Raw genomic sequence first — 27,910 nt, forward strand, 5'->3', positions numbered from 1 at the left:
CCCCATAACCCAGTAACCCCACCCAACACTAAGGGCAATTTTGGACACTCAGGGCAATTTAGCACGGCCAATCCACCTAACCTGCACATCTTTGGACTGTGGGAGGAAACCGGAGCACCCGGAGGAAACCCACGCACACACTGGGAGGATGTGCAGACTCCGCACAGACAGTGACCCAAGCCGGAATCGAACCTGGGACCCTGGAGCTGTGAAGCAATTGTGCTAACCACAATGCTACCGTGCTGCCCTTGAGAACAAATAAATCTACACTATATCATTCTACCGTAATCCATCTACCTATCCAATAGCTGCTTGAAGGTCCCTAATGTTTCCGCCTCAACTTCTTGCACAGGCAGTCCATTCCATGCCCCCACTACTCTCTGGGTAAAGAACCTACCTCTGACATCCCCCCCTATATCTTCCACCATTCACCTTAAATTTATGTCCCTGCAGTGTAGCTGCAAGTACTCGCATTACTACTTTCACAAATGTGGGAACATGTATAATTTCTGTTTTCCCAACTCTCATATGTAGGATTTATAGTATCCCATCCAATCATTTTGTCTCTTGCTTCCACCAGCAGTCTAAAGTCCCCAGGCATGGTTACCATCAACTAGGTGCATGTCTATGAACTCTCTAATACTTTGTTTATGACAGTCTCGATGGAACAAAAACCCCAGAGACTCCCCTTTTCCAATCACTTCAAACAGTCTGGTGGACTCTGGCACACTTTGAACTGCAATGGGTATCGCCAAATCCGCTATCCCTCATTCTATGTCTTCCTTTCCAACTGTATAACACACAGTAAAAAGTCTGCTGTATTCTCAGAGACGTGCTTCAACACCAGGATCTGCTCGAAGGCCGGCAAACAGAATATTCCATTCGGAGAGAGCCATGCTTCTTTTCTCTTTGGCAGTTCAGAACGTCGAGAATTTATGCAGAGATTATTTTTAAAAAATTTTTTTTTTAACCTGCTGACCTCTCCTCTCACTATAATTAGCTTTCTATTTACCCGTTGCTTCTTAACTGTTCATCCCCAAAGTAGCCCCAGATCACATGGGTATTTCTTGGAGCCTAATCAGGAAACAAATTAAATCGTTTTCATTTTAAAAAATAATTCTTTTTTTCCAATTAAGGGGCAATTTAGCGTGGCCAATCCACCTACCCTGCACATCTTTGGGTTGTGGGGGTGAGACCCACGCAAACACTGGGAGAATGTGCAAACTCCACACGGACAGTGACCCAGGGCCGGGATTGAACCCGGGTCCTCGGCGCCATGAGACAGCAGTGCTAACCCACTGCGCCACCGTGCTGCACCACCTTTTTCAAATTAATCCCTAGTCCAATTTGTTCTTAAAGGGAAATTGCACAAAATAAAATACAGGCTTTGCCCAGCACATGGGTCATCTCATCCCTATTCTTGTTTACAAATCCTTCATCACCTACCTCTAATCTCATCTAGTCTTTCTGGTGCTTTTATCTGATTGTCACTGCACAGCTATTTTCCCACCGTTCTTGCACAAGCTGATTTTGATTTGATTTGATTTATTATTGTCACATGTATTAGTATACAGTGGAAAGTATTGTTTCTTGCATGCTGTCCAAACAATGCATACCGTACATAGGGAAGGAAGGAGAGACAGTAGAATGTAATGTTACAGTTATAGCAAGGTGTAGAGAAAAGATCAACTTAATACGAGGTAGGTCCATTCAAAGGTCTGGTGGCAGTAGGGAAGAAGCTGTTCTTGAGTCGGTTAGTACGTGACCTCAAACTTTGGTATCTTTTTCCTGACAGAAGAAGGTGGAAGAGAGTATGTCCGGGGTGTGGGGGGTCCTTAATTATGCTGGCTGCCTTTCTGAGGCAGCAGGAATTATAGATAGAATAATGGATGGGAGGCTGGTTTGTGTGATGGACTGGGCTACATTCATGACCGTTTGTATTTTCCTGCAGTCTTGGGCAGAGCAGGCTCCATACCAAGCTGTGATACAACTTTTATAACTATAGTGTCGGCATGGGGGGACAAGGACAGGCTGTTGGTGATCTGGACACCTAAAAACTTGAAGCTCTCGACCCTTTCTGCTTCGTTCCCATTGATGTAGACAGGGGCATGTTCTCCACTACGCTTCCTGAAGTCGATGACAATCTCCTTCGTTTTGTTGACATTGAGAGAGAGATTATTGTCATCGCACCAGTTCACCAGATTCTCTGTCTCATTCCTATACTCTGTCTCGTCATTGTGTGAAATCCGACCCACTACGGTGGTGTCATCAGCAAATTTGAAAATCGAGTTGATGGGGAATTTGGCCACACAGTTATAGGTGTATAAGGAGTACACTAGGGGGCTGAGGACACAGCCTTGTGGGGCACCGGTGTTGGGGATGATCGTGGAGGAGGTGTTGTTGCCTATCTTTACTGATTGTGGCCTGTGGGTTAGAAAGTTCAGGATCCAGTCGTAGAGGGAGGAGCTAAGGTGTTTGGAGATGAGTTTCGTAGGAATGATGCTTTATCCTGTGCTTAATTTCCTGGTAGGTCTCATTTGTGTTCTGGAAATATTTTCCATTGTGAAGAGCTCATCCTTCAGCTTTCTCCAACTGCATTTCTTCATGCTGGCCGATTAATGCACATCAACAGAATTAACTTTATTTTCGGTCAAATCTGCTACTCGACATGGTGTACTTCAGGTGCTTTGCTTTTTTCTATTCATTGGACGTGGGCATCACTGGCTGGGCCAGCATTTAGTGCCCTTGAACTGAGTGGCTAGTTCGGCCATTTTAGAGGGCATTTATGAGACAACCATATTGCTGTGGATCTGGAGTAGATCATGTCGGCCATGATGGCAGATTTCCTTCCCGAAAGGACAATAGTGAGCCAGAAGGGTTTTTACAACAATAATTTCATGGTCATCATTAGACTTTTAGTTCCAGATTTTTATTGAATTCAAATTTCACTATGGTGGGATTTTTGTCTTGACTTCGCTATATAGATGTTTATGTGCCAAATTGGACAAGCCACCATGACCTTTGGAAAATATGTCCTTGTTGATAGACACACCCAGAATATTCAAAACAATTTTTGTGTTTCAAAAAACTACAGCGAGTGTTAATATTATTTGTTAGTGGTGATTAAATTTGGGGACAGTGCGTAAAAAGGGTGTCCATCCCATTAGTTGGCATGATCAAATGGATCCACCATGCAGGGAATTACTCTGACTGCAACTTGCATAAAGTAGCTTAAACTTTGAAAAATGTTAAGAGTGCTTCATAGATGTAAAAAAATGGTCAGTTAAGATTTGGTACTGGATGAGAAGCAGGTATGAGAGTTTTGGATAAGTTGGTTCACTGAGCAAGGAGAGAGAGGAGTGGAGTAGTGGAATCCAAAGGTAATGATGTTGAGATGAATGTTAGAATAGCAGACGGAATAAATTGGGGGTTGAGGAGGGGAATCCTATGCAGAGGGAAGTCGATGTTCATTGTAGTGGAGAGCATACAGGCTCAGAAGCTCACCTCCGGTTGAATTAGATGCTGAGGCAGGGAACAGTTGAGGGTAGGAAGAGAAGCTATTTCCTGATCTAGTGGCTGGGTAAGAGTGGAACCAGGAAGTGCAATCCACCAAGCGAGACAGCAGAAAGATGTTGGTGTGGTTGACTATCAGAGGATGAAGAGGGGTAATACACTAGTGGTTGCAGTCAGAAAATACCTGTGTTTTGGTGTAGTGAGAGCAACCAAGACCATTTTGGAGAGGTTCAGGTGGACTTGGAACAGAAATTGGCACATATTTAGGAGGTCACAGCACATTCTGAGGCAAAGGACCTCGATGCAATGTCAACTAGTGTGGGACCAAGAAGGGACATTTGGTGGAAATTTCTAGTCCCCCTCCTGAGCACCACTGTAGGTTACCAGTTTTTCAATCTGCGTCGAATGGTTATAAGTCCCATTCTCAAATCACCTGCATCCTCCACTCTTCTGACTCTGGTCTACTGCCCTGTTCCATTACATCATTGATGGCAGAATCCTCTAGTTGTTGCGCTGCACCCTGAAAAGATATTTCTCCGTTTTACTTCCCCTCCCCATTTTCAAAACCTTCAGAATCTACCTCCTCATACTTTTTTTTACCACTACTTTTTTACCAGCCCGGTAGCACAAATGGATAGCACTGTGGCTTCACAGCGCCAGGGTCCCAGGTTCGATTCCTTGCTGGGTCACTGTCTGTGCGGAGTCTGCACGTTCTCCCCGTGTCTGCGTGGGTTTCCTCCGGGTGCTCCGGTTTCCTCCCCACAGTCCAAAGACGTGCAGGTTAGGTGGATTGGCTGTGATAAATTGCGCTTAGTGACCAAAAAGGTTAGGAGGGGTTATCGGGTTACGGGGATAGGGTGGAAGTGAGGGTTTAAGTGGGTCGGTGCAGACTTGATGGGCCGAATGGCCTCCTTCTGCACTGTATGTTCTATGTTCTACTCGTAAATCTTTTCCAAAAAATCCATCACTGAACAGTTAAAGCAGGGAAGGCAGCCAAAAGTAATGATCTTGAAGCTCCTGCAACAAAATGGGAACAATAAATGATTCTCCACCGTCTCAACACCTTTATGTCCTCACCACGCATATAATGGGATCTGGGTTGTTCTAGGTTTGGGAAATACCAAGATTATAAAAGTGAAAATTCAAATAATTTAATTCTAATATATTTAATTCAGCAGTTATTATATGAGCCGAGTAGGCTGGGAGGCCCAGCCACTTCAGTTAAGTGGATGGGGGGCATCCCAAGGTATTGACAGCAATTATTTTTTCTGACGTTGCTGATTTGAAAGAGTTTTGTTTTGAGCATTGAGTAGTGCTTCTTACTTAAAAGCAAACACTGCAAATCATCAAGATGGCAATACCCACTTTTTAGTATCTGGGATCTGAAAGACCAATTAGCTTGTATCTTCTGCAGGAGAGAGAAATCCTGAGTTTGAATTTTACTGGACTATATATTTTAATTGAGAACATTCTAGATGTTATTTATATGCTATCTGCGCAATTTGACTATTCTATGTCATTTAGGCATCATTACTTCCAGTAGGAATAAGTTCTCAAGTCCTCATTATCAGCCAAAGGAAAGAAAGTATGGATATATCCTTTTAAGAAACACCTGCTTAAGGAAAAGCATGCACAATGTGCTCTTTTCCTGCACTGTACAAGGGCATCTTCCTTTTGCTCGTGTGCTAGTTCTTTTTCATTGTTGCACAGAGTGGCACTGCTTTTCAACAGAGCTGAATTCTTTATCTTTAGATTTTACATTTTGCAAAACTGTTTTCACTTTGATTGAGAATGTCTGCTTGCACAAAGTACTTTGTGAAATGTGATAACGGTGTTTATGATAGCCACTCACGCTTACAGCACCTATTGATGAAATACCATAAAAATGGACCATTGTTATGTACCATGTTTCTGCATCTACATAAAGCAACACAATGTTGTGCTATCACGTATTACTCTCTGTTCTACTTACTGTGGAAAATTATGCATCAAATGAATGGTGTCACAATAAGGGTACTGAATGGGCGGCATCGTCAAAGTGAAGCGTCTGAGGGGATTGTGTCCATGTAGGTAACCTGTACTCGCTCCGTTTTATTTGAAGAATGAGAAAGACCTATGATGTAGGTAATGTTATTTATTTGATTATATTCTGGATTGTGTTCTATTCTTTCAAGTGAATTATTAACTATGTTACACACCTGGGTGGTATAATGTGCCTTTTTTATCACCATGAAAATTAGGTCCAATGGAGCACCTACAGAGCAGTTCTCAGAACTCTGTAATTAAAAAAAAGTAAGTAGATCTTTCAGTTTTGTGCCTCTATATTCAATTCACTAAGAGGTACATATACTTATGTCTCATTCAACCTTTATTTTGATTGTTCTGGTCACCTTGCCTTTTGATTTTGGTTTGCCTAGCTGGTGCAGAATGAGGAACACTGGCAACAGGTGGTGAGTCCTACAGGTTATTTAAATGTCTAGAAATCCTGTGCTGCATTGTCATTAAAAACAACATAACATGACTTGAGCAGGTTCTTTTTTTAAAAAAAAATTAAAGCTGATTTGTAGTTTTAAATTTGGCCGTCATTTCAGTTCATAATTGGTAGTACTCATGTGCTGCAAGTTCTGATGTCACCAGTTATTTTAAAAAACACTGCTTCTGAAGTTTAGTTGAAATATTCTCTTGTCCTCAAGTGCTATGTTCCTTTAAATTAAGGGCCTGTTTGAAACAGTAGAATTTTCCTGATTGATTGTATCTCTTTAGTGAGAAATGGTGAAAGACTGCAGGAGGACGTGGGCTAAAAGACGGGCTGACATGTGGCAGATGCAATTCAGTGTAGAAATAGTACATTTTAAAGGAAAGAGAAAGGAGATATGCTGTAAAAAGTAACATTTTGGCAGGAATAGAGGGACCTTGCTGTGTGATACACAGGTCATTGAAGGTGGAAGTTCAAGTGAATAAGGCCATTAGTAAAGCAAACCGAATCCGTGACTTTTTAAAAAAATGTACAGATACAAAAGATCAGAAAGTGATGTTGAACCTGTACAAAGCCTTAGGCTGTACTGCAGTTGGAGTATTCTGTTCAGTTTCTTTGGCCATATCACTTATAAGAAGGATTATGGAAGCAATAGATGAAACATAGGTTTACTGGAATGTAATCAAGGATGAGGAGATCTGGTTACCAAGGTAGACTTGAGAAATTCAAGCAGTTTTTCAGGAGTTGGGTGGCCTGTTATCAAGATTATTACAGATTATAAATTTAAGATAATCACAAAAACAGTGAAATAGAGAGGGATTGAAAATTTTCAGTGCAAGAATGTTAAATCCTCTTAAAGCAGAAATACATACCTATTACATACCTATCTACCTGCATACATATTACCTGCCTCCATACATAGAGCAAGAATCGGCCCCTCAAGCCTGCTCCATCATTCAATAAGATCAAAATGGAAAATCTTTAATAAAAATATATATATTTTAAAATTCAATATGATCATGGCTGATGTGATTGTAACTGTGACTCCACGTTCCTGCCCACTCACGATACCTTTTCACCCCCTTGCTAACAAGAATCTATTTAGTTCTGCCGTAAAAATATTCAAAGACTCTGCTTTCATTGCATCTGAGGAAGAGAGTTCGAGAGACTCTCACTCTTGAGAAACAATTTCTCCTCCGCTCTGTTCTAAATGGGCAACATCTTATTTTTAAACACCGAACCCTAGTTCTAGATTCTCCCACAAGAGGAAACATCCTCTCCACATCTTCCCTGTCAAGAAACCCCTCGGGATCTTGTATGTTTCAATCAAGTCACCTTTTACTCTTCTAAACTCAGCCTTTCCTGGAATGGGTGGGTTGCCTTCTAAGGTGTTGTAAACCTCTGAATTGCTTCCAATGTGTTTACATCCTTCTTTAAATAAGGAGGCCAATACCAGCGCATCCTTAATGTGTTTTAATGAATCATTATTCACTTACTTATTTTCCTCTTTTTATATATTTTAACTTTACCACCAGTTTGTATACTATTTTTAATCCTTAGGGACTCGAATAGACTTTTTAAAAAGTATTTTTATTCAAGGCATTTTCAGTTTTAGACAGGAAAAAAAAAGAAACAGAACATCAGAAAACAACCGTTGTAAACTTCACAAGTATACAAACCACCCCCACCCCGCTGATATTTAACCACTCTTCAAAGAAGTCGATGAACACCTCCACCTCTAGAAGAACTCCTCATCCGAGCCCCTGATCGCAAACTTTACCTTTCCCAAGTGCAGAAATTCTGCCAAATCACTCACCCACACCGTTGCTTTAGGCGTCTCCGAGTCCCGCCACCCTAACAGTATCCGCCTCCGGGTTATCAGGGAAGCAAAGACTAACACACCAGCCTCTCTCCCCACTTGCACTCCCGGATCCTCCGAAAGTCCAAATATTGCCACCCACGGTCTCGGAGCCAACATCACCCTCAGTACCTTGACATAATTCCCGCAAAGGCCTCCCAAAACTCCTCCAACTTTGGGCATGCCTGAAACATGTGGACATAATTCACAGTTCCCCTTGAGCACCGCCTGCACCTATCCTCGAGCCCTGGGAAGAACCGACTCATCCTTGACACCGTCACGTGTGCCCGATGCACCACCTTGAACTGGTTGAGATTCAGTCTTGCACATGAGGACGTGTTTACCCTCCGCAGGGCCTCGCTCCGGAGCCCGGCCTCTACAACCCCACCCAGCTCCTCTCCCTATTTGTGTTTTTTTTCCCTCCAATGAAGACTGCTCTCTCTCCCATCAACTCCCCATTATGTCCGTGATCTTTCCCTCCCCAATCTCGTCCTCGGACGAAATTTTATCCTGCAGAGCCGGGAGCGTTAACCTCTGAAACGTAACCAACCTCTTCCTAATGTACTGCCTAACTTGCAGATATTGAAACCCATTCCCCCCTCGTATAGCTGGAACTCCTGCTTTGGCTCTCCCAACTCTGCAAATTCTCCCCCCCACAAATAGGTCCCAAAAATACTCTACCTCGCCCTCTCCCATGTCTAAACATGGAATCGAGGCCAGATCGGCGCCCACAATGACATCCCCTCTATCTTAATGCTGCCGGCATTCATTCCATACCTGTAACGCTGATACCACCACCGGGCTCGTGGAGTACCTGACCGGTGAGAACGGAAGAGGTGCCAATGACAGCACCCTTAAACTCGTCCCTCTACACGAGGCTCCCTCTATCCGCCCCCCGCACCGACCTCTTTCCCCCACTGCCCACTTCCCAACCACCTTCCAGTTCGCTGCCCAGTAATAATTCAGCAAATTGACAACACCAACCCACCACTCCGTCTGTTTCTCTCCCAAGAGCCCCCTCCTGATCCATCCACCATACCCCTGAGATCATCCTATTGACCCTACTGGAAAAAAAGATTTGGGCAGAAAAATTGGGAGATTTGGACGACAACCAGAAACTTTGGCAGCACCATCAATTTAACTGTTGTTGAATCCCAAATGTCTTTATCCGTCAGTCTGGTCTCAATAAAAGTCGAGATGGATTTGCAAGTATAACATTAGTTATTTTATTCAGCTTGCAAGCTACCTAGCCCACAGTGATACAGATAACATGTTGCTCTCTGCAGCCCCGGGAACTAAGTGAATGTCTCAGACAAAGAGATCAGTACTCATACATTCAAATGGCATCAAGTTTCACATACTCGACACCCATAGGTCATCCTATGTCCCTCCTGACTTGTTTGATCTATTCTGATTGGCTCACTTCCAATCCCTTTCTCCGGCCCCTATCAATTCAGCATCACTCTCATAGACACACCTCTTCCTGCTTTTTTCCATGCGGTCTAAAATCCTTTGTCTCTACTTGCCAGAATCAAAGTGGCTTATTTCTACATTACATTAACTAATATCTCTAAAGTAACTATTTTATATCACATTCGTCACTGTCTGGTCCCTTCCAGTCAATGACAGTGGCAAAACATCCCATCTCTTAAAATCCCCTTTCACCCCATCCACCAGATAGTTTCACTAAGTTCAGCTTGGGCACTTGGACCCAACTATGCGCCACTCATATCACCCAAGTATTGGAAATTCGCCCCGACCAGCCGAAACAGCAACTTCTCCAAACCCTTTCCCTCACCCGCACATCTGACCAATCTCCCTCGCTGCTATCTGCCACCTCAACTGCGTGAACATCCTGCTGTGCTGGCCCTTTCCCCTTGTTCATACATCGCCCCCCTGACCCAATGCAACTGGCCCACCCCCTTCCCTGTAGACAAAGCTCATACTCCATCTGGAGCTTCTTCCTTTCCTTTAACAATGCTTCCCCAGGGGCTGCCAAGTACCTCAGATCCACCTCCAGAATAGCCTGCACTAATCTTTGCCCTTCTAGCTGCTCCCGCTTCTCCCTATGCGCCCAAATCGAAATAAACTCCCCCCAGATCGCCACTTTCCACGCTACGGAGGTGGAGACCTTGTCTGTCTTATTTAGCTCCACATAATTCCATATAGTCACCTCTATCCTTTCACAGATCCTCATATCAGCCAGCAACCCCATATCCAACCTCCACTGCGACCATGGGAACCCCCTCTTTCCACTCGCAAGTCCACCAGGCGCGGCGCGTGACCTGAAACCGTGACCGCTGAATATTCTGTCCCAACCACCCCCGCCAGCAAGCTCTTATCCAGCACAAAGAAATCGATCTGAGAACACACCCGGTGAAGATGTTGAAAAAAATGAGAATTCATTAGCCCTCTGTCTCCCAAACTGCCACGGGTCCACCCTTCCCATTCGTTCCATAAATCGCAACAATTCCCTTTACATCGCCAACACCTTCAGGGACTTGGGACACGACCGATCCATCTTTGGATCCAAAATCGTATTGAAATCCCCCCCCCCCCCCCCCCCCCCCCACAATAATCAACTGGTGTGTGTCCAGGTTCAGAACGTTCGCCAACACCTTCTTCACAAACTCCACATCATCCCAGTTGGGTACACCAACACCAAGGGTGCCCCCTCCAACTTCCCACTCAACATCACAAATCTGCCACAATACAGCCGAAAATGAGACGTTCATACTCACCAGCACCACTACCCCCTTGTCTTCATATCCAGTCTTGAATGAAACACTTGCTCCCTCCACCCGTTTCTCAACCTCGTTTGATCTGCAACTTTTAAATGAGTCTCTTGCATGTACACCACATCTGCCTTCAGGCTCTTTAAGTCACAAAGACGTGGGACGTCTTGATCGGCCCGTTCACTCTCCGAATTTTCCAGGTGATAAGCCTGGTTGGAGGGCTTCAAGTCCCTGCCCCACTCATCTCCTGAGCCTCCTCAAGATGATGGCCACCATTCTCCCCCCCCAAACCAACTGTGCCATGCCACCTTCCATGTCGGCAACCTGTCCCTCCCCAACTCTGCCAGTCATAAAAAATGAAAGCCATCCCCTCCCCAAGCACCCCACCTTCCCTATCTCCCTCTCTCTCTCCGCCACTCCTCCCCCACTTCGCTTTCGTTAACTGGTGAAGATGTTGAAAAAAATGATGACCTCCATCTGAAACAACCGCTTCTCCATTCCCAAGGTCCCCTTCTGCCCCACCCAACCTCTGCACCCTTCCATACTCCTTGGCCAAGTCTTCAGAGGCCTCCATCATCTGTTGCTGTAATTTTGCCATTAAGAACACCACCAGCTGCTCCATAGACCACAGTGCGGGCAATGACGCCACAGGGTTCTCCGCCATCTTTTCCTGTCGCACCTCCAGAGTCCTCCTAGTCTGACTGTTGCCCTTTATAAATTACACTCCTTGTTTGGTAGGGCTTAGACATTCCCTACCGAAAGAGACTCTAGCTCTCACTATTCCTTTGTTTTCCACCTTCGTAACCTTCGTAAATGGGTGAAAAGGACCAAAAAATCCAACCTAGGCAGGAGCCACACCATGGCGGCCACCAGAAGTCCGAACTGGAATAGACTTTAACCATTTACCGTGCATTCACAGCTAGCTCCTTCTCCTGTAGTAGAGAACAAACCAATTCCAAACTCTCAGATATGCATTCAGTTCCAAAGCTGCACATAAAGCTATTTTAAAAGAAACTTGGTATTGTCGCTTGAAAAAGAGGAATATGAACAAAGAACAAAGAAGTGTACAGCACAGGAACAGGCCCTTCGGCCCCCCAAGCCCATGCCAACCATGCTGCCCGACTAAACTACAATCTTCTAGACTCCCTGGGTCCGTATCCCTCTATTCCCATCCTATTCATGTATTTGTCAAGATGCCCCTTAAATGTTCTGGCCTTTGCTTCCCTGGTAGCCCGGAGACGGATACTATTAGCTTGGAGGGACTCAAAGCCCCCGAAGTCGGAGACCTGGCTATCGGACATGGCTAGCTTTCTCCGTTTGGAGAAAATCAAGTTTGCCTTGAGAGGGTCAATGTTAGGGTTCACCCGGAGGTGGCAACCGTTCGTCGACTTCTTTGCAGGAAATTAATCGTCAGCAGAAAGGGGGGGGGGGGGGTAGTTTAGATTAGAGTAGGGGGTCAATAAGGGGTCAACCTGTTCGAGAGGTAAATGGGTTTTGCACTATATTTATGGTTTCATGTATATTATTTATTTTATTGTTGTCACTAAACCAAAAATACCTCAATAAAATGTTTATTAAAAAGAAAAAGAGGAATATAAAAGGTTTGGGATGGAACAGGAGAGTGGGATTAAACAAGGCAAGATTTTAAAGGGTACGGAGAATGAGCAAGAATGTGGGATTAGACTAGGTGGTTTGAGGAGGAAAAACCTGGGTGCAGACTAGATGGTACCTGTTTGTGCTGGCATATTTTATGATTTTACAAACACTTGGGAATTTATTTTGCACCAATTTATCACCCAAGTAACAAAACTTCAGCAAACTTACTGAGGGATTTCAATCAGCCCTTTGGTTCTCTTTGACACTAGACTAATTGGAAGTTGCACATGCTTTTATTTCTGTATCAAAAACACTAAATTATGCCCCCAGTAAGTTGAGAATTTCAGTAAACTTTAATTGAATTTATGTAATTGTTCACTTGCACACTAAATTTATTAAAAATGAGATAACCTGGGTGCACACTTTCCATTTGTGCATGATTACTACTAGCATAACCTATGAGGCATTACACAGACCTTGTGTGTATTTGACATGAAATAGGGCTGAAATATTCCATGTACCAAATATCCTGAAACATTACTTTCCAGCTTTGGTGACCTGAAAATTCAGCAACTTGCAAATAATTCTGCTCTTGTTTTTCTCTCAGTACACCTGATCCTTTTATGGACAGTTGGAGCTTTTTGCCTTCCATAAAAACATAAGGGACTTTGTCTCGTCGGACTCTGGTGGGTTCCTTTCACTATTATTTAAAGTGAAAACCATACTTGATGCTGTAATTGACACTGAATGATCTCAAAGGTTTAAGATTTTCATTCAATTTGAAGTGATTTTTGTCAAAATGCAATTGGTACAATACAAGTGAACATGATATAAATGTTGGATTGTGTGTTATTGCTTAATAACATAACCTAAACAGTGTACTAAATCTGGAGTCAACTCTTTTGGCATCCATTTGATAAGATCAATCTGTGTTTTAATTCTCAACACGACATTAAATGTCATTTGAATCCCTGCTTGCTGTCACACTGAATTTTTGCACTAACGTGGCAAATGGAGGAAAGTACATCCTAATTAAAGCCAGGTACTCTGCTGCTGGTCGCTGCTTTTGAGGGTATTTGTAGGGTTCCTACAGATTTTCATTCTGAAAAGTCTTGAGCTTGGCTCCCGAGTTACAAGAATCTACCCTCCCTGCATTTCTGCACGACACTTAATTTGCTGTATTATGTTTGTTTCAGCCTTTGAACATTAGTTGCTAAATTTCTTCAAGAATAAAGGTGCTGGCTTTAAATACGAATCTAGAGTAGCATGGGGAACTTTCAGGCATGAAACCTGCATGGAGAGAGGGGACTGTTCGGGAGGATTTACCTAATGCTGATCTTTTGGAGCTGCAGCTTTTATTTCACCATTGTACTGCTATTTAGACTTGATGCCTCGCACCCCCCCCCCCCCCCCCCCCGCGGCAAAACTAACAGCTCTGTGAAAGCTGCTATAAGCAAACTGATGCCAGTTCTGGATAGCACAAGTCATGCGCAAAGAATAGAATATTTGCATTATCCTGACAAGTTACTAAATCTATGTTAGTGGCTAAGATGCAAAACCAGCGCCAATTCCAGATAGCACAAGTCATGCGCGAAAAGAGGAATAATTGTAGCAATATCCTGGCAACTCTGAGATGAACATGCTTGCTGATCCACTATTTCTGGCAAAATAAAATCCATACCTCAGTCCACTGGTGCCAATGATTGACTGACCTCACAAGACAGTTTATCGTTTGCTATTTTCAGTGAGTGATTAAGTGCCTGGACAGATCACTTAATATTTGTACCTCTGGAACTGAATTCTGTGCGCATTTTCAGTGTTCTCAGCAGGGAACCACTTTCAAAGGAAGCACAGGGTGGAGATAGGGCTGCACCCTTTAACACTGACTCTTGAACCTGTGTTTCCTTGGACCAGGAGGTTGTGAATTTATCCCATGATTTTTCTGTGCAGTAAATTAAATGCTCCCATTTGAAAATTCTGCATTTCTTTATTTGTCTTGGATTATTAGCATATAGAATATCATCTGCAATAAAATGTACTACTCCTGGAACATGCTCCACAAAATGCTAGTCTTGATAACTTGGGTGTTCTTGCATTGCTTCGCAACCTTTCTTTCACTGGTGAGCTGTTTGTTGCTCTGTCACATGATTTGATCATTTGTGTGTGGGGTCTGTGAGTCCGAAGGTTCTGGGTTTGAGCCCACTCTGACTTGAGCACACAATCTAGTCTGATACTTCAGCGCAGTAACGAGGGCATGCTACATTCCCAGAAATGGCTCTTTTGGCTGAGATGTTAAACTGCAACCCCATCTGCCTGTTCACGCAACCCCATCTGCCTGGCGCAAAATCCGAGGAGCACTGGTGTTATCCCAGGGTTGAGGGCAACATGTATGCCTCGTCAAGCAACACCAACAAAACAGACTATCCTGCCATTTAATCTCAATTGCTATTTGTGAAACTTTGTTGTGCGCAAATGGGCTGCAATGTTTGCCGACAAAACAATGGTGACTGCACTTCAAAAGCAATTCATTAGCTGTGGGACATCCTGAGAGCATGAAAGGTGCGATTATAAATGCAAGTCCTTTCTCTCGAGGGTGTTATATCATGATTTGGAGAATTATGTAACTAACTAGGTTGCAGGAAAATATGGCTGTTCTGTGTATTGTGACACTTTACACCTTGTATCAGACTATAAGAATAATTGCTATTGTTTCAATTGAGAAATAAAAGGAACACTTTTCCACCTGAAAAACGATGCTCACAATCTATCAAAATGCATGCCTGCAGAAAGCGTTCAACATCTCTTTTTCCGAGTTTTTCAGGAATTTAGCATTTGTACAGGCCACCCAAGTTTTAACAATTTAAATAATTCTTTCAAAATGCTAATAAGTATAAGGCAATAACTTCTGTTGCAGTAAACTAGCAAGGATGATGAAAGAGTTTTTGACTGCCAGAAGAATCCTCGAGGTTAAATGAAAGTTTTAAAGTTGTCACCAATTATTTGCAGTGGCTCCCCATAACTAAGTGACGCATTGTATTTCAGCTATGACACACTGCCTCTGGACAGTCATTTCATACAAGTCATAACCCTCTTACCTTGGAGTTGAGAGATGGAGGTAGTATGCTGAAAGTGAAAAGGGCGGCAAGGTAGCGCAGTGGTTAGCACCGTTGCTTCACAGCTCCAGGGTCCCAGGTTCAATTCCCGGGTTGGGTCACTGTCTGTGCGGAGTCTGCACGTTCTCCCCGTGTCTGCGTGGGTTTCCTCCGGGTGCTCCGGTTTCCTCCCACAAGTCCCGAAAGACGTGCTTGTTAGGTGAATTGGACATTCTGAATTCTCCCCCTCTGTACCCGAACAGGTGTCAGAGTGTGGCGACTAGGGGCTTTTCACAGTAACTTCATTGCAGTGGAATGAAGCCTACTTGTGACAATAATAAATATTATTATTGAATATAATTCCAATACATTGCAGAAAGAAACAAATGAATTTCGTCCCATGTTCCTTGAGGTGCTTCCTTACAGAAAGGCATGAAATGGTGCATTGGGGAGGGAGAAAGGAAACAAAACTGGGCATTACATGGGACCTAGAATTACAAAGCTTTGTTCAAAAGGTTCCATTAGAATTCTTTATTGTACTGCTTTGCCAGTAAGTTCCCATCTTGGTTGCATGTCCCCATTACTTGCAACTGGAAAAACAGAACCAATTGGGACCGTAACAAGGTTTTATTAATAGAAGGAAAGACATTAAAAATATGTCCATGTAAATCGAGTATTGTGGAAGTAATAGTTCATAGAGAAGTGTTTTAACTTTTTTTTTATACCTGGAAAAATTTCAGGCTGTCTAGGCTAACCACATTCTTTTTAAGTTTTCAGTCTATAGGTGCTGAACCATACCCTAATAGTAAGGACAATTAAAAGTTCAAAATAAATTCCTGAAACAATTTAACAAAATATTTTTAAAATATTCTTGGCCTGTTTTCAACTTTTCACTCTTTTTATCCACACTCTCGCTCAGTTTGCCATTTTTATTATTTGAATTATTTTCCATTTAATTCAACCCTTGTTTTTTTTTTTTAAAGAGTATCCAATTCTTTTTTTTCCCCAATAAGGGGCAATTTAGTGTGGCCAATCCACCTATCCTGCACATCTTTTTTGAGTTGTGGGGGTGAGACACTGGGAGAATGTGCTAACTTCACACGGTCAGTGACCTGGGGCCGTGATCGAACCCGGGTCCTTGGCGCAGTGAGGCAGCAGTAATCCAACCCATCTTAATCAAAATATGGTGCTTAAAACTTATTAACTTCGGTCTCCTGGGCCTCGACGTCCACTTGGAAAGTAGGAGCCAAATCCCAATAAAATGGCTGTTTGCTCAGAACAGGATTCAATGGCTGTTTGTTTTTGACCAATAGAGGGCAAATAATCTGAAGGTTAAGATTGTCATAGATATCTTCATGTGCATTTTTGCTGCAGTTTTCTTTTGTCAAATACAGGAGCTCACTGTTCAATAAGTTATAACAGCTAGAAAGCGATATCAGATCCTGAAGCGGCAACTTGGCGCGATACGGAATGGCTAACATTGGCTAATATGGAAGCCTCACATAAATTCCTTCCTTAACGCTACTGCTTTCACAAAACAAGGCGGCTAATTAAAAAAAAGGTGCTTATAATTTGAGATTTTTAAAAACAACTTTTGTATTAACTTTTCAGCTAATCTTCGTTGTGTGCCCTCGATGAAATCACCTTTGGGTGGGCTTTTTTTTAGGGGGGAGCGAAAGTGAACCACGCTTATTTTGTGGTCGGTCCCTTTTCTCTGACATGATTCATTCTTCTTTTGCAGTTGTTTGTTGAGCAGCGCAGAAATAATCGGTAAAAATGGCAGACAATAATGTTGTTAACAATGGCAAAGACGGGGCTGGCCAGAGCACGGAAGACGTTTGCCGGGACTACCTGCGCAATGTCTGCTATCGCGGCAAGACCTGCAAATACCTCCACCCGGACATAAATGAGGTACATGACCTAGGTGTGAAAAAGAATGAGTTTGTCTTCTGTCATTACTTTATGAATAATGTTTGTACCCGTGCAAAGTGCACATTCATACACGGGACAGCACAGGATGAGGAATACTACAAAAAAACAGGGGAGCTTCCTTTGCATTTACGTTCCAAGGTGGCTGAAACCTATGGTCTATCAGTTTCTGACCTGCCTTCTGATAAAGGTGAGATTCCAGTATGCCGTGACTACCTTAAAGGCGACTGCCAAAGAGGCTCAAAATGTAGATTCAGGCACTTCAAACGTGACAATTCAGAACAAGAGATCAGACTGTCACGAGACCCCCCACCTTCTCAGCCATTACGTAAATATGACCGAGTGGATAATGACAGTGGTATCAATTGTTATGAGTATGACCACCGCTTGAAGAGGAGAAAGTTGGAAGGATTTGAGTTTGAAGTGTATGAGTACGATCTCACAACTCGACGGCAAGTTGACTCTGGATACCTGGAAGAAGAGAACCTTATGCTGCGAAACCGGAATGAGGAACTCAAAAAGCAGGTGTCAAACTTGATGGGTAACAATGAGGTGCTTTTGGAGCAGAATGCATTTCTCCGCAACCAAATAAAGGCGGCAATGGTGAACGCCTTGCCCACAACAACAGCTGGGAGATTCAGCCACTGCACTTCCCCAGGAATTAAAACAAGGGGACTTTGGGAGTAAAAGTACTTCCAAAAATTGAGAAATTAGTCCTATGGTTCTAATGAGCCGACTTCCCAAATTCTGAACATCTCAACAGTGACCCTAAGTGCATCAGACTGCTTCCTGTGGCGTTGGGGTGAGGGTGGAATATCTTTTGAGGGATGCTATTCGAATCCTGAAACTGTTGTTTATTGCTTCAGTGTATTCAGTCAAGGAACATACCAAACTACTTGCAATTTGAAAAGGCCATGCAGGAAACATCAATGGATTTTAGCTGGATTAACTTTTGCTTGATACTGGCAGCAGTCACTAATTGAAGTCATTTTGGGAAAAATTGTTACTTGGAAGAGCGGTTGAAGAGCTAGCACCAATGACAGTTGCTAAAGTATGTCAGCATCATATGAACTGCAAATCTTTAGCAAATTTTGTTGAAATGCAGCTTGTGTCTTAACACCATACGTAATGCGTAACAAGGTTATTTTCAAGGCTGTACTCGCTGTACTTGAGGGAATGTTATCATAGACTTTGTGTTAATTTTGGTTACAATGTATTTGGAATTAGAATGGTGGTGACTGCTGCCTTTGAACTGAGCTGAACCAGACTCGAGAACACCAACATTAGTGTTCCAAAAAACACCTAAGTGAGCGAACTGGAACAACTCCTAACATGTGTGAAACCATAACTTAAACCATTACAAAGAAATTTGGATAATATGACAATACAGTCAAGTTAGTATCCTGAAATCAATGACACACTACAGCTGCAGTACTTTCCCCCCTGAAGTTACGGTGCCTTGCAAACCAAGCACTGCGGTTGGCATGTAATGAAAAAAAAATCATGTGGGTTATCCCCATGTTCAAAATGGACGTTTCTGAATAGTTAATTGTAATGAGTATATTTGACACCTATTTGGCTTTTTTAAAAGCAATCTGCATATCTTGATTCACCAAGCAATTTCCTCGCAACCCCTTGAAACACGAGGATCCTTACAGTACTGCTTCTCTTTCTGCCCCCCCCCCCAACCCCTATCCCAACACACAAACTTGAGAACTTTTAATATTATAAATGACAGGAGCACTGGATAATGGTCTTATTGGATATCAGTAATTAAATATGTAGGTGCCAGGTGCTGAGGAATTCCTTTCTGTCGTGCTCCAAGAAGACACGACTTTGAAGTTCTAGGGTGTATAGGAATAAATGTAACTTAGTGAAGGAGTCTGTAACTGAAATTTGATGTTATTTCTATTCAGTTGCTCTAATGTGTGTACTTGTAATCCAATAATGTTTCAGAAAATGGTATCTGGTATTCGCAGTTCAGCTGCACAAGATATTGGATCAGCACATGGTCGTTTCTATATGTTCCCAGTTCTGTTTTGCTAACTAATCTCTCAGCCTCATAAGGACATGCTAGGCTGGGGCAGGAGCAGAACTGTATGCACCAAGGCGCGTAATGTCATTGCTTGAAAGGTACACATTCGGAACTGAAGCATTCTTTGGGCCCTTTTAGATGCCTTTGGGTGTTTTGAATGTCACATGTATTCAACCGTTTGCTACTTAAACATCAGCACGCTGAAATGCTGTCTTTCACTCCCCCAAATATATTTCTTATAAAACAATCATGTGTGAACTTGCTGCATGAGCTTAGTTGTTTGTCTGTGAGTGTTCGGGCATAATTATTTACCCCTTTCCAGCCAACGAAACATGACCTAACCTTTGAATATACAGCCTGGCAGCTCCAAAGTGTTGTTTTTATGATGCTTTATACTATAATGGCTAAGCTTTCCACAAATATTTTGTTTGTTAGCAGATGATAGTCAACTTTGTACGAACACCCAAGATGCCCTGGAACTCCAATAGGATTAGTTTCAGAAGGCACTTATCAAAACAATCACAACACAGTTTCTTAAATATGTTTGGTGAGACTTTCAGTGAGAAAATGGCTGTGATGTTCAATTATTCCGACCGTGTTTGTGTGACATACATAGTCCCAATAATGGTGTTTTACTTTTCTCTTGCAGCTCTTGGTCACAGTAGTTGTAAAGCGTTAAATTTTATACCATGCTAATTGTGATAGATTAATCCGAAAAGAGTTGAGGTCCATGGGGTTCAGGACTTGGACAAATGCGCCGTTATGTGCATTTTTTAATAACTTCCTTAATAGTGTTAATGTTTAACACATATATCTGAGTTAATCAAACCATACGTATAACCCTTTTTTTAGTTCAGTTTTTCTTAGCTTGAATTTGTTTTCCCAAAAACATTGCATTAGACATTCTTGAATTTAATTCAAATTCTCTGAAGTGGTTTGTAGACTAGCAAATGTTACAAATGACGACTGGTTTGGATTTCGGAGGCAATAAAATTATTGAGCTTCACCTTTATTTTGTGGCTGGAAAGGTTTAATGATGCAGTATATATTTAATTGCGTTATGTATACTGATTGCTACGGTATTTACTGTCCGTGCTTTTCCAGGCGATCACATCAATATTCTTCCCAAAGAATAGAAAGATCTTCAGGGTTCCAAAATCCAGGAATTACTCCAGTGTGTAGAGATCCTACATTGAAATCACATTCCCCACATTGAAATTTCACCACATCCAAAAAACATAAAATATACCTTTTTAACTTGTTCATGCTTGCCATCTGTTAACCTCTGCAGGGATACCTAACTGGGGAGACCCCTCTATCCGTTTATTGTCAAATTGTACATCTTTTAAAAGTAGACATTTCTGAAAGCCTGTTAGTGAGTGTGCAACAATAAAATAATTTTTCACCAATTAACTGCATTGTCTTTTTATTTTTGCACTATGTGCGCAGATCACAGGAGGGTCGAATGTGTTCAGCTCTTCCAGAGCTACTCTTATGCAGAATTGGCTAAAACCCAAATGCAGATGAATTAATTGCCCCTTTGACTAAGAAATACCTTGGGACATTCTTGGGTTGGGAAGGACAAGAAATTACACTCAAATTAATGTATTGCACATATCTGATTGGAAAGGAGATACTACATATAGCACAGAGGTTACCACTATTCCTTCACAATGCCAGGGTCCCAGGTTCGATTCTCGGCTTGGGTCACTGTCTGTGCGGAGTCTGCACGTTCTCCCCGTATCTGCGTGGGTTTCCTCTGGGTGCTCCGGTTTCCTCCCACAGTCCAAAGATGTGCAGGTTAGGTGGATTGGCCATGCTAAATTGCCCTTAGTGTCCAAAAAAGGTTGGGTGGGGTTCCTGGGTTACGGGGATGGGGTGGAGGTATGGGCTTGGGTGGGTGCTCTTTCCAAGGGCCGGTGCAGACTCGATGGGCCAAATGGCCTCCTTCTGCACTGTAAATTCTATGATTGACCCTGCATAATTAAGAGCTCAACATATGATTCTGAGAGGCCACTTTTACGAGAAGGTTCTAATATGATTTTGGTATATTTTGAGACTAGTCAAATATTTAGAAAGTTAGGTGTGTTTGAAAATCTTGGATGTTACTTTTTGTGCTGCTCAGGTGGAAGATGTCCCATTCTGGGCACCCAATATCAAGCAGCCCCTTAATTACAGCTACAAAATAAAGCTTTTCCTATTTGAGGTTTACAAACTTTTCAGTATAGTGACCTGCAAATATGACTGTGAAGGCTCACCAGCCCCCAAATTTTCAAGAGTGTCAGCTACCCAACGGAAACTGATACCATTTTAGCAAATTCACTCATTTGTGTTCAGTCATGCAAATAATGTATTAATAAGTCAAAAATGGAAAATTCTAATGACCTTGGATGGTGCTAGTATTACCTTGAAGGCCCCTCGGATAGAGGCTGTTCAAAGGTTGGGGCTAATGTGTGTCCATTTGTCACACCTAGCCATTTTGCTGAATGAGAATGCTGTTTAATATTAAACCAGGGGTGGTTTGTATTATAGTCACCTATCATCTAAGCTGAGATGTGCAAAACCTTTTTTGTAGAGCTCTAGCAGGCAAGGGAGAGAAAAGGCTGGAAAAATTCTACCAGTTTGAACTGATCCCAGTCCTTACATGGGGAATCGTGGATGAGGACTTGCACCTGAAGACTCCATAGTGTCAAATGACAATTTGAGGAAACTTTATTTCTCTGCGATTTTTCTTCCCTTCCTGAAGCATTGACTCTTTGTTCAGGTACAGTTCCCAATGCACCACATGTAAGCCCCGTCGTATCTTCACTCAACATTCGCGTGCAGAATTTCTACCACTGCTCTCTGGATAGTGAACAGCAGCCCAGGGTGTTACTCTTCTCCTCATTAAAGACATGCAGAGGCCAATGGCAACACAAAAATTATTTACAGGCTACAACGGGAACAAACCTGATTAAGAATTAAACCTGATTAAGAATTAAATAGTAAAATGCAGTGGATTATCACACCTACCTGCATTTTAGACATAGACCATTAAGCTGTGTTAATGTTCAAAGTGGTCAAATTCACTTGTCATGTTGGTTGATGTCTTTTTGCTCTCAACAAAAACAATCTGCCCCAGTCCGATAGATGGTCCCAAACGTGCTTTCAGATCTCGATAACCCTCTAATATTTTGGGATAAACTTTACTCCGAATTAAATATTTAAATCAAGATAACAGAGTCAGACCATGGTTGCCAACTTATAAAAACATGTAACAAATCTGTTGGTATTGATTTCTTTCTTGGCACTGTCAAATCTATATAAACATTTGCATCTGATGGAAGGTTTCCAGATTTCACATTCACAAAAGCAGCAGTCATGGATAATGACAAGCAAGTACATGAATTTCTGTCCTAAAAAATGTCCCGTATGGAGGGGAAAAGGGCATCCCACAAAAAATAAGAAACGATTTTGTTAGATTTTTCCACATTCCCTATCTTTTAATTCTTGTTCACAAAACATACCATTTTATAGAGACTTTTGGCATGGAAATATTGATTCTCCAACTTGTTTGGTTTCCTCCTGTGCACTACAATTATATTTCTTCAGAAGCCTCCCTGGCTTTGTTCCTGTCATGAGTCTTCCTTTTACCAAATGTCAAACCTCTATTTTGTTTCTTTGGTCTCCATTTGCAATATTTTTGGGGCAGGCATGTTTGTGTGCCATACACACATGCAAATTTGCCAGGCCAGGGGAGGTTTTGGCATCCTCATGTCACTTCTGGTGATCTCTTTAAGGTGGAGGAGGCAAAAAGATGACCATGCAACAAAATAAAACGAGCAGCAGGGCTGAAGGGAGGGAAGTAAATGACACTAGTGATAAAAAGACAAAACATTTAGAGAACAAAATTTTACATTTGATAAGAAGGGAGAAAAATGGAGCACCAGGCAAGATTGGCGAATACTGAGCCCAGGCAAGATTGGCGAATACTGAGCCACAACCCAGCAAAGTAGGAAACCAAAGGATTAAGAAAGGAATGGTAATTAGTGAGTAGACTGACGAATCAAACACGTGGCTGAGCTTAAGCTGCCACTTAAATGTTGATGTATTGATTTTGGGTACACAATGCTGGTATAATGCTGAAGTCAGGTGGTTGGATAAAGCCAGGAACTGAAATGATGGAAACAGAAATTGTTGCCTTGATTTTATGGGATATTGGATAAAGCAAATCAAATTTTAGAATAAAATTAGCCAACTGTTGCTGTGGGGTGAACAAAATATATTTTATTCAATGGCTAAGGCACTTGATTTGCATGCAATCCACCTTATTCAACTTAGTTAATGTAAGTACATTTTTGTGGTTATTTCATATGTATATCTGACTGGCAAAATGCAATCCATTTATGTGAGATCCTTTGTGATGTTTTTCTGTGAATTCATCTCCATGTGAGCATCCAAAATGTGATTTATGTAATGAGTGTTTAAAAGCTGGCCAGGCTGGGAGAGGGAAGATCACAGAGAGGAGGGACAATTTTAAGCTGTTAACCTGTGTACTCTGCTTGAATCTTATTTGTTGAAGACTATCTCAAGAGCGACTGCTTCTACTTCAATGGGAAAGACATTCTTATAAATCAGAAACTTTCTTGTCTTCAGTTTTCTATTTGTCACATCTCTCTGTATGACGAAGGCAATAAAAGCTCAAAGAATAATCCTACCTACTTATTGGCCATGGCTGTGTGTTCCTAAGGACTTTCTGAGAGGAGGTATGAGAACAATGGACGCTGTCTTTTCAAGGAGTCAACCTCCCATTCGGCTATGTTGTAAGTTTGATTATTCTGTATTAGATCATCCCACTTTTTTTGCTTCTGTATTATTTTGTCTTGAAATAAATCTGGACAAATTGTTTTTGCTCATGTGCAGTGGTTTGGTAGCGTGGTAAGTGGTTGACCAAGTTCAGAGTTAATCGTTAGACCTGGGCTATGCTGAAGTGAACACGGCAGAGTATAAAGATTGGCTTCACAAAATACATTGTTCATGAAAATCATCCAACCATAAAGACAAGACGACATGTTGGTCAAAGTACAAACTGTAGCAATCACCTTTAGGAGACCATCTTAAACTGCCTGAGCTTAGCAACCGGTGGAATATAAATCCAGACCATGATTATAGTAGCTACTATTAAACATCCATCTTTTTATCTTTTTCTTCATTGGTTAGGTGTCTTTTCTTCTCATTGGCTGAGTCCAAGAACTACTCAGAAGCATTTTGACATCTGAGTCGGGCCACTATTGGAGTGAGAACAAGAAGTCTCCGAGCAAGGTTGTGGTAAAAATCTTCTCGGAAAGCATCAATAGAGATCAGGATTCCTGGATTACTTATTTTGAGAGTTGACTATGTTTCCCTTTCAGTTTGACAAAAGAACGTTGCGGGGAAAATTAAACTACAAAATCACCAGATGGATTTGTGTTGAAAATGGATCTCTCCACAATAACCGGTGTCGTTCCAAGATGAACAATTTTTCCTCTTCAAGTGTAGTGTAGGAATTTCCCATAGTTTTATTTGTACCTTGATGAGCTGCATTATTGGATACCATGGCGCCATAGGGGGCTACGTAAATTTTAATTTGTTTGCATTAATTTGCAGATATATCATGTTGCTGATACTAACAGATTTTGGTGTTCTGATTTAGGATTTATCCACCACTGAGGTAACAGCGCTGAAAACATCTATTTCTAAAACCTGCAGGTATCCAAAAATTCAAAGACAAGCCAACAAGTAAGAAATATTAGCGCAAATAGAGCTGAATTTTGAGGCTGAACCCTCCAGGGCTTGCAGATTGCATTTCATCCACTTGCTGTAATTGGCACAGCTCAACGTTAATGGCTGCTTTGATGTTTCTGTTCCAAAAGCAAGAAAAAAAAATGGTTGAATTTTTGTTACAAACCGACATGATTCGGTAAGGACAAGAGTCTTTGTGTCATGTACTGGAAGTAACTAATTGTCAGAATTGAAATAATCTTCCTCTACCCTTTCTCCTCTCCCTTCCCCTTTTAATATAATGGTCCCAGATCAAGATGATGGACAGGCGCTGGTCCCTGGCCTCTGCTAATATTAAAGCGGCTACTAGGAGGTGCGCGAAAGCAGGAGGATTCACTGAATTTGTTTTCCTTTCTCTCCCTTCCACCACCCCTGCTCTATCCTCAACTTCAATTCAGTGCCTCACCCCATGAATCCAACTTAGATTGTGGCATTTCTTTACATTGTTTTAATTATATTTGCTAATATGCTTTGCTCTGATGATATTTTATAATCTTATGTAATTCCAGCTGTGGAAAAAAAATACATATGATTCAACATTTTTCATGCAAATATATTGGATGATCTATGACCCAATAAGCCCTCTTGGAGCACCGTTCTTTCACTGAGGGGAGCAGATTAACAGTTGCTGCAATATTATGTTCCGTTTTCAGGGCCAAAGTCTTGCCGACTCAGTTAGCCCAACTAAGATCAACAACTTAGCTGTAGAAAATTGAACTGTGAACCCTGGACCCTATCACATTTTATAAGATAGCAAGGTGCTCTGCTCTACCATCTTATTTCTATATATTAATATTCTTAAGACTTTGTATTTATATCTTTAAGGACATGCAACACCATTCAATTTTATTTCTCCAAAGTGCCAATGCTGCAGCTATTCATAAATTATGGTGTTACCTCGATAAAGGACTGCCAAATGGTGGTTTATTGGGAGTAGCTTTTCAGGTTGAAGTGTTACGGGTCAGCTTAGATCAGTTGTTAGCACTTGGCTGGAGTCAGAAGATCCTTAAGAGCAGAGAAGGCTGAGGGGGGACATGATCATGGTGTACAAAACTGAAGAACATAGGGTGGATAGGAAGAAACCTTTCCACTTAGCAGAGGGGTCAACAACCAGGGGGCGTAGATTTACGGTAAGGGGCAGGAGGTTTAGAGGGGATTTCAGGGAAAAATGTATTCATCCAGAAGGTGGTTGGAATCTGGAACTCATTGACTGAAAAGGGTGGTAGAGGCGGGAGCCCTCCACATTTAAGAAGCCTTTAGATCAGCACTTGAAATGCCATAGCGTACAAGGCTATGGACCAAGTGCTGGAAAATGGGAATCGATAGGTTCTTGATGGGCAGTACGCTGGCACAGTGGTTAGCACTGCTGCCTCACAGTGCCAGGGACCCGTGTTTGATCCTGACCTTGGGGTGACTGTGTGGAGTTTGCACATTTCTTCCCCCCCCCCCCGTGTCTGTGGGTTTCCTCCCACAATCCAAAGATGTGCAGGTGAGGTGGAGTGGCCATGCCAAATTGCCCTTAGTGACCAGGGATGTTTAGGTCAGGTTATGGGGTTGCGGGGCTAGGGGAGTGGGCCTAGGTATGGTGCTCTTTCGGCGGATCGGTGCAGACTCGATGAGCCGAATGGCTTGCACTGGAGGGATTTTATGATTCTATGGCCGGTACAGTCATGATGGGCTGAAGGGCCTCTTTTTGTGCTGTAAAATTCTGACTCTGGTTTGAACCCAACTCCAGTGCAATACAGAGTTAGGTACTGCATTATTGGGGTGCTGTCCTTTTGACTGTATATTAAAATCTCATGCCATCATTTGAAGAGTAGGGAGATGGCCTGGCCAACGTTCCTCTCTGAACCAAGAGCACCAAAAAAAAAATTAACTGGCCATTCATTCATTCACTATGTTCATGGAATATTGCTGTGTGCAACATGGCTGCTGCATTTGCTTATATTATAATACTGCTGTTCAGAGTAATTCATTTGATGAGGTTTTGGCGCTATATAAAATGCAACTCTTTATTTAAGCTGATTACTGAGATTTTAAAATCGCCTCATTAGATAACATTCAGCACAGAAACGTTGCTGAGATCTCAAGAATCTTTGCTAGTCTATTACACTCATTAATACATATTAAACCAATATGAAACTGTTACTTCTGTGCTGTCTTGCCTTTTTCCTCCCGGTTTCTCCATTTTATATTTTTAAATTTGTTTTTAACATTTATTTTTATCATTTATATCATTGCAATAGAACAGAACATAGAATTGTCTAGTTATCTAGTAATTGTACCTGTTTTCCTGTGGCTGTGTGACTTGTCTATTTTGGAGCAGGCACCACACTGTTTAAAATCATCCTAAGGCTGATTTTGTTAGCAGAATGGGAGACAGATCGCTTGGAGTCTGATCTGACCGGGTCTGAGTGATGGATCAAAATTGTGATGTTTTTCAGCTGACTGCTTACGCCAAAAATTGCAAAACTCCCAGCAAGATATTTATTAGCAGCCAAGGTAAGAGCATGCGCAGAAAGAAAACGTTTCATCAGTGGAATTCTGAGGGTTAAGCACGAAGAAATGCACTTGTGTACCTAATTTATAGCCACAAATGGAAGACAAATTGCTAGAAAAAAAGCGATTAACTTTCTCTTGGTTGCAACTTCTAGCAAATTTAGTGCATTCATTGGCGGCATTGAACTTAAATAGAACACTGAGGTGGCTGGCATGTTGCAAGCTGTTCTGCATAAATCCTTTCACAATAGCGACGAGGAAACTCTGAATCTTGAAGAGCTGCTGGAAGCCATTACGTGAAGGCCAAGTATGCAAAAATGCATTCATTTGCAAGGCTCAGTGCTTACCATGATTGAGCTGACGCTATGCAGTCCCAAC

The 27,910-nt window shown here is 42.1% G+C and overlaps 2 protein-coding genes across 11 annotated transcripts in view; both read left to right on the forward strand.

The window, feature by feature from the left end:
- The window catches only part of LOC140405464 (zinc finger CCCH domain-containing protein 10-like), a 50,260-nt gene extending 29,613 nt beyond the window's left edge, over nucleotides 1-20,647 (forward strand). For 3 of the 7 annotated variants that reach the window (XM_072493930.1, XM_072493931.1, XM_072493929.1), the window contains exon 2: nucleotides 17,012-20,647. In XM_072493930.1, coding sequence (XP_072350031.1) covers nucleotides 17,047-17,886 — 840 coding nt within the window. In that variant the 5' untranslated portion in view covers nucleotides 17,012-17,046 and the 3' untranslated portion in view covers nucleotides 17,887-20,647. Of the gene's footprint in view, nucleotides 1-5,753; nucleotides 5,806-5,930; nucleotides 5,964-12,785; nucleotides 12,865-16,664; nucleotides 16,832-17,011 lie in introns of those variants that run through there. The other 4 variants (XM_072493928.1, XM_072493927.1, XM_072493932.1 and 1 more) reach the window with 4 other exon arrangements.
- The window catches only part of LOC140405462 (zinc finger CCCH domain-containing protein 10-like), a 160,573-nt gene that overhangs the window by 115,784 nt on the left and 16,879 nt on the right, over nucleotides 1-27,910 (forward strand). Inside the window, exons 3-4 of one of the 4 annotated variants that reach the window (XR_011938615.1) lie at nucleotides 23,870-25,172; nucleotides 27,478-27,535. The exons of 2 other annotated variants lie outside the window; for them this stretch is intronic. The gene's annotated coding sequence lies outside the window, so the exon portion shown is untranslated. Of the gene's footprint in view, nucleotides 1-23,869; nucleotides 27,536-27,910 lie in introns of all 4 variants that reach the window. One more of the 4 variants, XR_011938614.1, reaches the window with a different exon arrangement.

This window comes from Scyliorhinus torazame, chromosome X, assembly GCF_047496885.1.
Source record: "Scyliorhinus torazame isolate Kashiwa2021f chromosome X, sScyTor2.1, whole genome shotgun sequence".
NCBI classification, from domain to species: Eukaryota; Metazoa; Chordata; class Chondrichthyes; order Carcharhiniformes; family Scyliorhinidae; genus Scyliorhinus; species Scyliorhinus torazame.